The following is an 11,371-nucleotide window of genomic DNA, read 5'->3' as shown; positions in this document are numbered from 1 at the left end:
ATAACCTCCTTCTAGATAGCAAGTCATGGGGTAGAAACAGTTCACAGAATGGGTTTTGCGTTTTCCTTAATTCCCATGAAAGAGGTAGCAAAAGATTGTCTAGCCAGGAAAAATTGATAAACTTTTTCTGAACTGAACAAAAAGGGTGGACATCTGCATTTGTCAATGAGTGAACTAGTTATAACCAACTAAGTAATTTCCATGTAATCATCGAAGTTAATAGACCAGCGTGTGCAGACACTCCAGGTGTCTACTGTAGCCACACTGTGGTGATGGAAATAAAGGGAAACCTACAAAGCGCTAAATTGACCACAAAGGAGGACCGTGGTTCTAGGCACCCTCGCTGCAAAGCAACTCAAAGAATGTCTCCTAGCAATAGCAACTCAAAGCACCATAGATTGCACACTCTCAGTTCTTACCACAAAGATTGCAGTGGACAGCGCCCCATCTGAAACATAAACAGACAGGCCATAGCGTGAGCTTAGCATTTTTTTCCTATAAATTTAGGCTGACTTACATAATCATCTGCCAACAGGAAATGGGCTAAGTGGCATTCCACTTACTGTTTAACAACAAGGCATTTTTGATGTGTCATGGGAGGGAACAAAATAAAGTAGGTCTAAGTTGTTAGCATCGTTACTGGTGCCTCCTGCTGAGAGGCAGATTATCACAACTGATCACTGTTTTCTCCCAATAAGCAAACCTGGTTGATGCTCTCTGGTAAATACTCATCACCCGTTGGCTTCTTGCTCAAACTGCCACCATTGTACCAGTTCAGGTCACAAAAGCTGGCCGGAGTCTCTTATTCCCAACTTCTTCAGTGGCTGTTAGCAAAATGATCTTTTACTTTAGGTGGGGACATAATGACAATGACAAAGTGATTTGCCATGGCCACTCAGGCCCTGGGTCCCCGCTGTGTACTTTAAGGACACTAAGCACCTAGACACTGTGGTCCATCCAGTCTTTGGAAGGTAGGTATAACTACCCCTCCCACTGGCCCCTAGACACACAGGGCAGCTTGACTAAAGCTACCGGATGATCAGCGGTAGGTTCCAGCTCTGAATTTTCTCTCCTGAACTTTGTCTCATAACCACCCATCTCTACCACATGGCGACTTTCCCCAGAGATAGCAAGCCTTCCTCAGTTACAAATTACATTGCAGCCATGACTCCCCCCCCCCCATAAATTTACATCTTGATGTCTGGCCAAGGACCTGCGACTAGAGAGGCCGTGCTCCCTAGAAGAGAACTTAGTACTATCTTTTTGGTAATTGGCATAAAAGAGTTCTAAACTAAACCAGTTTCTGTAGCTGTAGGAAATGGAACCACTTGAGGGGGAAATGGCCCGCTGAGTCTGACCATGTATCCCTGGGTGTGACGCAGCCTTTACCACCTCTGCTTTATGAGAACTCGAATTTAGTCTCATCCTCACAAGGAAGAATTGCCGTGATCGGTTTGTTTAGTAACTCCATCTGGACTGTGATCCTAACTGCACGCTGAGAAAGCCCATTTACCAAGGGCCCTGTATCATCTGCCGTCCAGCTGCCGTCCACAGACAGAGGCCTGTGTTGGCTCCTCCTTTTCCTTCGCCAAACCCACCATCAACTCTCACTAAGCATCTCTCAAAATCATCATGATGTCTCTCTAACCACTGCCTTTCTATACCATTATCCCTACCAGGAGCGTCACCGAAAGCTTCCAAATGGTATCAACTACCTGCAGTTTCACCCCAGTACAATGCATTCTTTGTACTATAATCAGAGTATGTTTTTAAAAATTCACTGTTGTCTTATGTGTGTGGACATTTTGCCTGCACAAATGTCTGTGCACCATTTGCATGCCTTATGTACTCTGAAGCCAGAAGAGGGCATCAGATCCCCTAGAACTGAGTTACAGGTGGTTCTAAACCGCCATGTGGTTGCTGGGAATCGAACCAGGTCCTCTGGAAGAGCAGCCAGTGCTCTTAACCATGAGCCATCTCTCCAGCCCCAATAATCAAATTATGTTACTTTGAAACCTGAAAATTTGCTGTAGTTCTCACTACCCATGGGAGATGTTTAAAACTCTTTTACAAACATCGTTTACAAAGCCTTCTGATAGGCCTTCCACATCTTACTGCCTTCTCACTGAGAGCCACCTTGAGGCATAGGAACAGCTTCTCTATACACACTGTGCTTTCTTTCACTTCTGGGGTTTGGTATGTGCTTTTTAGGGATCCCCCCCAACCCCCTGTATTTAAGATGGTAGTCTCTCTTACTTGGTGTCTCGTGACACCATTCTACTTGTATTTCTGTGTGTAAGTACCTATCTGCTTTCCTGTTATGGGACCTGGGAGCTATGGGACCCTGGGATGGGGGAGTGGGTGTCAAGGTATGTCCAAACCCCAGAACATCCCTCCCCCACCCCGGGCCTGCATGTCCCAGCTAAGGTAGCCCTTTGGCCCCAGCTTTGCCCTCCATGCAGGAGGTTTCCTAACCTGGTAGCCAGTTTAATTTCCTCTCCTCTTATAAGGTCATGTCTGGCAGTGTCTGGAATTTCTCCTTATGCAGATGACACATCCCCAGCACCCTGGCCAGGGCCAATGATTTACACTCATCCCAATAGACCCTACCCAAGGAACTACACGGTAAATCATGCATTCATCCATCTGTCTGTTTGTCTCCTCTCTCTCTCTCTCTCTCTCTCTCTCTCTCTCTCTCTCTCTCTCTGACTCTCTCTGTCTCTCTCTCCCTCTCTCTCTCTGTCTCTCTTTCTTTCCCCCTCCTTCTCCCTCCTCTCTCTTTCTCTCTGTCGTCTGTCTGTCTCTCTCTCTCTCTCTCTCTCTCTCTCTCTCTCTCTCTCTCTCTCTCTCTATTTCTCTCTTTTGTGCGTGCATTATTGCCCCCACTTCCCCTCCACAATGGGCAGGTAAACGGAGCCTGAATGCTATCCTGTATAGGGCTGTCACTCAAGAAGATTAGATATGAAGAATGAAGCCACATCCCTTTAATTCACCCGGTATCTTTACTGTGTAACCCTGGGTGTAAGGCATAAGAGGCATTAATTCTTTAAAACACAAGTTCAGAATGATATTCATTTACAGAGAAGTTACCATAGTAATACAGTTCCTTTATACTATATCTCCCAATTTCCAGTACCCTTATCTTGCACTGACACAGTAAACCTACCACAACTAGCAGGTTCTCATTATTAATTAGGATCTCATTATTAATCCAAGTTCACATTATAAGTATCTTCAGGTTTGTTTTATTATCATTACTCTGTGTGTATGTGCATAATGTGTGTGTATAAGTGCAAGTACAAACATGCCACCCATGTGTGTGTGTGTGTGTGTGTGTGTGTGTGTGTAGGTCAGAGGTCACCTTTCAGGAGTCTGGTCTCTTCTTCCATTGTGATAACTGAACTGAGGTTATTAGGTTTACACAGTGAGCGCTTCTACCCACCGAATGAGCTTTGGCACTCTGAACCTACCTTTATTAACATTTCCTTAGCTGTGATCTTATACCTCCTTTTCTGCTTTCGGGACCCTGCCTAGGATACATCATTTAGTGGACCTGTCTCCTTAGGAAAATAGCCATTGGCTTCTGGACTTTGCTGGACTTTCCTTGTTTTTGATTACCTTGAGCATTTTGAGTCATATACTGGGTAGTGTGTCCTCCCTCTGGGATCTGTCGGATGTTTCTCTTGCATTAGACTGGAAGGATAGGACTGAGAGGAAGCCACAGAAGCAAGTATCATCTACATATTGCTATTCACTGTCCATGAGACATCTTTCTGGTGACATTTGCCTTTAGCACCTGACTAGGGCAAGTGCTTGTCACATGTCACTTACCTTACTTCTCTCACCTTAGGGTATTCAGAAAGACACTAGACCTGTCCTTCCTTTAAGGGGTCAGAAGTTTTGCACAGCTCCCCTGAAGGTGAAGGGTCAACCTACTTAATTGGCATTCTTGAGTGGGAGAGACTTATGTAGCCTTCACCCTGTGTTTGCTGATCCAGTCTCCTGTTTGCACGGATACAGAACCATGGTTCTTCATTACGCATAGGTTCTAATTCAATATTGCTTTATCTTGTTGTCCAGATTGTTCCTTCTCTGGGCATTGGGGTCTCATTCCATGTTTATTTGTGTTTATTTTAAATAACCCCCCCTTTTTTGTCTTGAGCACATCCCTTTCTGGAACAATGTTTCTCAGCATGACCCAATTATAAGTTGACCATTTCTCCAAAGACTCCCCGGCTCCTTGCAAAGGTGAATATATGAGAAACCATAAGCTCTCTGGAAGCATTACATAATTAAATTAAAATTTGGATTCATAATTGAATTCATTTGGAAGCCACAGATAAACAAAGAATGATGCAATGCTTCTACCGCCCAAAAGGAACAAGTATTTTTTTCTAAAATAACTTACAATTTTGCATTTAGATTTTTTTATTTATTATGTGTGTGAGTACAGTGTCACTGTCTTCAGACACACCAGAAGAGGGCATCCGATCCCATTATAGATGGTTGTGAGCCACCATGTGGTTGCTGGGATTTGAACTCAGGACCTCTGGAAGAGCAGCCAGTGCTCTTAAACCGCTGAGCCATCTCTCCAGCCGGACAAGTATTATTTTTAATTTTGCTTCTAACATATTTTAAGAGAACTTATAATGTCAAAGGTCAGTCCTCCCCTCTCCGTCTTGCCAGAAGCCACCTACCACAGATCTCCATGTGCAGATTTTTTTTTTTCAAACATGTAGACTCTACATTGGAGAGAATGTTTGCAGATGCACATGTGTTAAGGAAAAGACACCTCTGGCTGAGTGTGTCCCCTGACTTGTGAGTGGCTCCAGGTGGTGTCTGTGGCGCTGCCCTCTGCGGTGTGTGCAGCCACTCTGTTCCACTCTGCTCTCCTGACGCTGCCCTTTTCCTTCTTTCAAGAGCATCTTCTCTCTGTTCTTTTGGAAGCCAAGAGAGCAGATGGGCCAGAAACCATAGGCTTCGTGAAAGCAAACATTATTAAGACTTAGTTGTTTGACAGTTTCATACACGTCTATAATGTCTTCTAATCTCTTCCGTCCTCGCTCTCTTCCTCCCCTTCCAACTTTTCCCCTCTCTACAGATCTCTTTCCTCAGTCTTCCCTGCCTGCTTTATTTTGTGACACACTGACTTTCACCAGGGTTGTGTACTGGATCTTGGTGGCCTCGCCAATGGATACACAACTACAGACAGCGACTTCTCCCCTCCCAGAATCTATCAATAGCCGCCAGTTGAGCAAAGGGTAGGGGAGGCCATGTTGACAGGACCAGTCTTGTGCAGGCCAATGGTGGATAACCACAACTGCGGGAAGACTGTAATGCCATGACACATCCAGAAGATGGCGCTGCACAGCCCCCTTCCCTGGCGTCTGCCCTGAGAGTCTTAACTCCCTCTTCTATGATTTTTCTGTATCTCTTATTTGAACTGCAAGGAAATGTACAAATGTAAGACCTTACTCCTCTGTTCATTGTGCTAAATTAATTAATAAGACCTTGAACTTGGCACATTTATCTATTTGTTAGGAGCACCTGGCACTTGAACAACTATTTAAAATCGTCTGTTAACATATACTAATTGTGCTGATTCTGAGCTTAACAATAGTATCAGTTCCTTGAGGTTCTTTTTGAATTGTGCTTTTGGAAAGTTAAGAGTGCTGGGGTCCTGGAGCATCTGGAAATCATAATGATATTTTATTGTTTTCTTATACATGCTATTCCTTAAAATACTGGGGAAAATGCCTCCCAAAGAGAAAAAGGCTTATTACTGAAGCTCATAAAACCATCCCCAGCAAGTGAGTTGAAATGGAAAGTTAACTGGACAGTTGTAAGGCAAAAGGCTGCCGCTTTCCTCCCCAGCCTTTGGATTCCTCTGCTGGGCAGTTGGAGTGATAGTCCCTGGGCGTGGAGCATACTGTCTTACCCCAGCAAGACAGGAGGACTTGGTTTGGAAATCCCAGTAACTCATCTACTTTTCCCCTGTAGCCCACACTTACTTTGCAAGAGCAAATCTGGAAGCAGTTGCTGGAAGACAGTTGGCATAGCAACGGGAGAGTGAACGCCTGCACAATGAAGCACTTCCTGAGGTGAGTGACCTCAGCGCCCTCGGTAACCCCTCTGAAACTGACACCCCCTTGCCAGTCAGAGAGCTGTGTCCTCTGTTCCTCTGTTGTGGCCCCAAGACAGGTCTGTTGGCACTGCATCCTGAAGGAGGCTAGCCTGTGCGTGAGGCTCCTCTCTGACTCTTGTCCACCCTTCGATGTTGAGAAAACGCTTAGAGATGACAGGCCCAAGAATGTGATTCCTTGCATTAGGTAAAATGAGGAGCTGACTTTTACTGTGCAGAATTTTAACTTTACTTAAAAGACCACAAGGAGATTAATCTGTCAAAGGAAATGTCCTGGATGAATACCATAAGAAGCTAGATTCACTTTGAGGGATCCAGATTTAAGAAAGAATGTGTTTTAACTCACATTTAAACTATACAATGTCTGTGTTAGTCTTTTTCCCCCTAAATGCCTCAATCCAAACAATTTATTTAAAAAGGAAAAATGTATTCAGTTTATGATTCTTGAACCTGGAAGGTCCAAGGTAGACGGACTGCATCCGAAGAGGACCTTCTTGCTGCCACCCCAAAGAACCCCAAGACTTCACAAGGCTCTACGTGGTGAGAGGGGCCTATGACAGATGCCCAAACTAGACTACATAAGAGCCCTACTCTCAAGATCATAAATGGATTGATCCGCTAACCCATTAGTGAACTCAGTCACGAGGGTGGTGCATTCATGGCCCCATCATTTCTAAAAGGTGTCACTGGCCCAACCCCCTTAACACTTCACAATGGAGATCAGGTTTTGAATGGGCCAATCAAATCACAGCGGAAGCCTCCCTCAGCTGCTGCTGCCATCGCATAGAGTGATAGTGGAGCTCTTCAGAGAACAAAGGGGAAAAGAAAACGTTTCATGTGTGTCTCTTTAAACACATCAGATGGAACCAGTAATTGCTACAGGAAAGGATATGTCTGGAGAGAAACACAGTCGTGGGATGTTGGCTAACTGTCCACGGGCAGCCAATCTGACACTAGACACCACTACATAAAAAGAAAGCAAAAAAAATACAGTGAATGAGAAAAAGGAGGTCAGCATGTTTTACACCCCACGTGGCACTAAGGCTTAGGGTTTCGGTTTTATAAGATACTGCATTTATTTTAATCCAATTGAAAGATTGGTAATGGGGCTCAAGACTTGTACTCAGATTAGAATTTCGTTATTTTGAAATTGGCTTTTTTTTTAGGTCACCAGAACATTATTTTGGAAGATTCGGATATAGGGAATTCTGAAGTCACCCCTCATAAACAGTTGCCACTGATGGTTCCAGTCCCAGTATCTCATTCCTCCATTGTGAACCTTCCTGTGTATGTTCATTCCTGAAGCTAGAAAAGAAGGGAGAAAAATGTGCTAAGCTCAATTTTTGCTAACCTCCATGAGAAACTGAGCAACACAGCAGACCTGCCCATCCCTCCAAGCTTTGAAGTAATTAGGGGGGAAAACATTTTACTGTTCTGATTGGCTAACTGAAGCCTCATCACTCGCAAACACAACTGTATGGGGCCTTGTAAGTCATTCACACGTAGCTAACAGTTAGGTACTCTGAATCTTCCCAGTAAGCACTTACTGAGATGACACCATATTATAGCGTCTTTCTTAGAGCCACTGTAACAAAGGACTGGGTGGGTGTCTTATAGAGGAAGACCAGGAAGGTTGCTTAGCATTTGAACGCAGACCTATTTCCAGTAGCTTCTGCATTTTGTAACCCCCTTGCTGTGTGCCACCCTGTGTCTTTGTGAGTGAGATGCGTGGTTGAGAGATGGTCTCTGCTCCCAAGTAACAGAGCTACTGGAAAGGTGATACCACACTAAGACAGGAGAGAGTGTGGTCTGTGGCCATTGCATGCTTTCTGGGACGTTCACCGATGTATTCGGTGTGGTAACACCGAAGGAACTGGGTGGTTAGAACGTGGTTTGGTGCTGGGAGTCAAACTTCGGACCCTCACATCCTAAGCATGTCGTTGGTCACTGAACATCTCCAGAACCTAGGACATTAGTGGTTTAGAATAAGGACAGCAGATGTGAGAGATGGAAAAGCTTCTGTGAGTCAAGTGACTGCTGTAGCACCAGTGGCCACTTCGAGAGACGTGGATGCCACAGAGTGAGCAGAAGGCAAATAGAGGGATGTAGAGATAATCCGGCAGTCGCAACTGCAGCATCAAACAGCCCAGAAGCATGGCCATATTTCTACCCCGCTTCAAGGCAGGCTTCAAAGAGAATTCTTTTCTCTGCTTGCTTATCTCCCATTAAGTAAAAGCCCAGTCTAAGCCCTTCCCTTAACACACATGTAAAATCGGGGTCCCAGAGAGGCAAAGTAGCTTGCCTGAAACCACTCAGCTCATTTGGGCAAATTACAAATGCATTTGTAGTCTGGCTTCTAGACTATCCAGGCAAGTGTCCCACCCGATACCAACTGAGTTCCTGAGCTTTTGAGGGGAAACCATGTAGGGGGTGTGGTTATGTCTGAATTTGCTTAGTATCACTTGAAGCATTGATAGAGTTTATTAGATAGAGAAGCTGCCTAAATAAATAAATAAATAAATAAATAAATAAATAAATAAATAAATAAAAACAAAACCCAGAAAAGTACATGAATGACCCACTCAGCCAATTCCTCTCACAGAAGTTGGTATTTTAATCCATTCTCATAATTTTCTCTTTTAGAGGACACATACATATGTACCTATCTTCACAAATATGTTTATATGTGTATATAAAACAAATGCATACATCTACACAAACCATAAGTGTACATGTGCACACATATAAATGATAAATCTACATATATCTGTGTGCACACATTTTATGTTTTCATTCACTGAAATGAACAACTGTTTTTTGTTCACTCTTGTAAAAATCTATTAACTCGAATCTTTTTCCCCCATATTCCCTCCGGGTGCTGTCTGTGGAGTGGGTTACTGCCAGTCCTGTGCTCTGTTTTCCCTCAGCTTTTCGGGGGCTCACTCTTTGCCAGTGTGACTACTTATTAAACCCCTTTCCTACAGAGGCAAGATCAATGAAAGCCAGGGGCACCCCATAAAAGCTGCTCTGGATTCTAGTTATTTATCAGTTGGAATTTCCCTCTTCTTCTGTCAAAAACAGAAAACAAAACAAAACAAAACAAAACAAAGCAAAAAAAAAAAAAAAAAAAAAAAAACCACCACCATTACTCCAAGGCATCTTCTTACCTCCCTGTGAGACAAACAAGGTTGGCTTTCCTATCGCCTAGGAGATGCTCCTAAGAGTAGATGTGTGTTAAACAGCAAGCACATCTGCTCTTGAAAAATAGTTGAGTTCTCAAAGTCAACCTCTGTCAACCTACAACCACCAGTAACTTCATCTTATGTGAAATTCTAGCCTTTGCAGGCAGGCACGTGCACTCAGGTGTGTGCATGCACACACACACACACACACACAGAGAGAGAGAGAGAGAGAGAGAGAGAGAGAGAGACGCACACCAACATACAAACATGCACACAGACTCACATACAGGTGTGAACACTCACACATATACACTTATATCTCACACACACACACACACACACACCACATGCAGACACACACAAGCACATAATTAAAGACAAAAATCAATCTCATCTTTAAATGACTAAGCTTTTCTGTACCGTTTCAGAGGACAGAACCACATATTTTCCTCTGGAATTATCATACTAATTTACAATATTTCATCTTTAAATTTTTATTTTTTATTCTTGTGTGTGTATCTATGTGCAAGTGTGTGGCCAAGTGCAAAAGCATGTATATATACATGTATGTGGGGGCAAAGGTCCCAGTGTTAGGTGTTGTCCTCAGTCATTCTCCACCTTGTTTTCTGTGACAGGGTCTCCCATTAACCCTGGACCTCACTGATTCACCTAGAGTTGCAGAAGAGCCACCAAGAGGCCCTCCTGTCTCCGCCTCCCCATCACTAGTGTTGCCCTGGCTCTTTATGTGTGTGCTCGGGATTGAACTGAGGTCCTCCTGCTTGTGAAGAGAGCACTGATAGAGTCACCTCCTCAAACCCTAGTTTAAAAAGTTCTTTTATTTGCCAATAAAAGTTTATAGTTAATATGACATTTAAGTATGTCCTAAAGGTCAGTATATAGTGTTTGCTGGTTTCCTCGTGAATAAAATTCACAAAGCAAAAAAATGTGACTTTAAAAAACATGAATCTCGTAAAAGGAATGCTTTTAAGTATCAGATTTTTAATTTGAGTAATGATAGCATTAATAAATTGAATTAATCCCCCATCTTCTTCTCCTTGAATAGGAGAGGATGAGACATTAATTAATTAATTATTTCACTGACCTCGTGATCCCTGTGTATTCTCTAAACCCACAGATAAAATCTCCCTGGATGTAAACACAACGCCCATCACCATGGCAACAGATTAGAGACAGCATCAAACCGTGGAAAATAGTTACCCACCAACCCCTTTAATTTTTATTCTTCAGAAGGCAGTATGGTCTCTTCAGAGAAAGAATGTTAGGAAGGACTGGGAGCCCCACTCCACTGGTGACAGGACCTCAGGACTCTCCCCTCTCTGGAGGAGAGAAACATTTTTTTAGAGACTCGTGGGTGTTTTCTTTCTCCCACATGTAATTTTACACTGCGGTTCACATATCCAATTTTCTGACTCTTCCCTTTTGAAAGTGTGTGAAGGAGAAGTTCTGCTTCACTCGGTCAAACACCATTGACAAGTTAATTCTATTCCAATTGCAAATCCCCTTAAACAAGAACCTTAGGCGAACACTCGAAGTTTCTCAGGCTGTTTTAGGCTGTGATCGGGCAACTGTGATTTGAGCCAACCACTGGTTCTCCTTTTGAATATTCTAGTTTCTCACCAAGAGTCTACTTCTTGTTTATTACAGGATCTCTTCAAGCAAGAACTGACTCTCAGTAGCACATTCAATGAAACTATTTTCTAAACCTGTTTTCTCTTATCATTTTGAATGAAGACATCAAATACCCATATTTTAGATGATGGCATAGTATGTGACACAGGTACCCACCCCTAATCCTCAAGCAAAGCACCACAGGGCTCTAGCTGAATCTCCTCTTCCTGAGTCTCCGTTCGGTCGTCAGCTCTCTTCTCATGAAGCAGCCTAGTCAGGAATTCACTTTTATTTGGTGACAAGGATATGATTCATTTTCAATAATTTACTCCTATTGAGGCTAGAGAGTGAATTTCAATACTAATTATAGTCGTAATTGTTTTATGGAAGAACATTGCTGTGGAATCAGCCAAGAAAA

At 43.3% G+C, this 11,371-nt stretch overlaps 1 protein-coding gene across 2 annotated transcripts in view; it reads left to right on the top strand.

Annotated features, from left to right (window-relative positions):
• Nucleotides 1-6,084: 6,084 nt before the first annotated feature.
• ELMOD1 (ELMO domain containing 1) overlaps nucleotides 6,085-11,371 on the top strand; it is a gene marked incomplete at both ends in the record, with an annotated part of 30,839 nt that continues 25,552 nt past the window's right edge. For both annotated transcript variants that reach the window (XM_080930533.1, XM_080930532.1), the window contains one exon: nucleotides 6,085-6,101. In XM_080930533.1, the coding sequence (XP_080786659.1) occupies nucleotides 6,085-6,101 (17 nt within the window). The remainder of the gene's footprint in view (nucleotides 6,102-11,371) is intronic.

This window comes from Micromys minutus, assembly GCF_963924665.1.
Source record: "Micromys minutus genome assembly, chromosome: 16".
Classification (NCBI taxonomy): Eukaryota; Metazoa; Chordata; class Mammalia; order Rodentia; family Muridae; genus Micromys; species Micromys minutus.
Note: the sequence above shows the minus strand (reverse complement) of the source record. Positions and strands in the feature narration are given on the sequence as shown.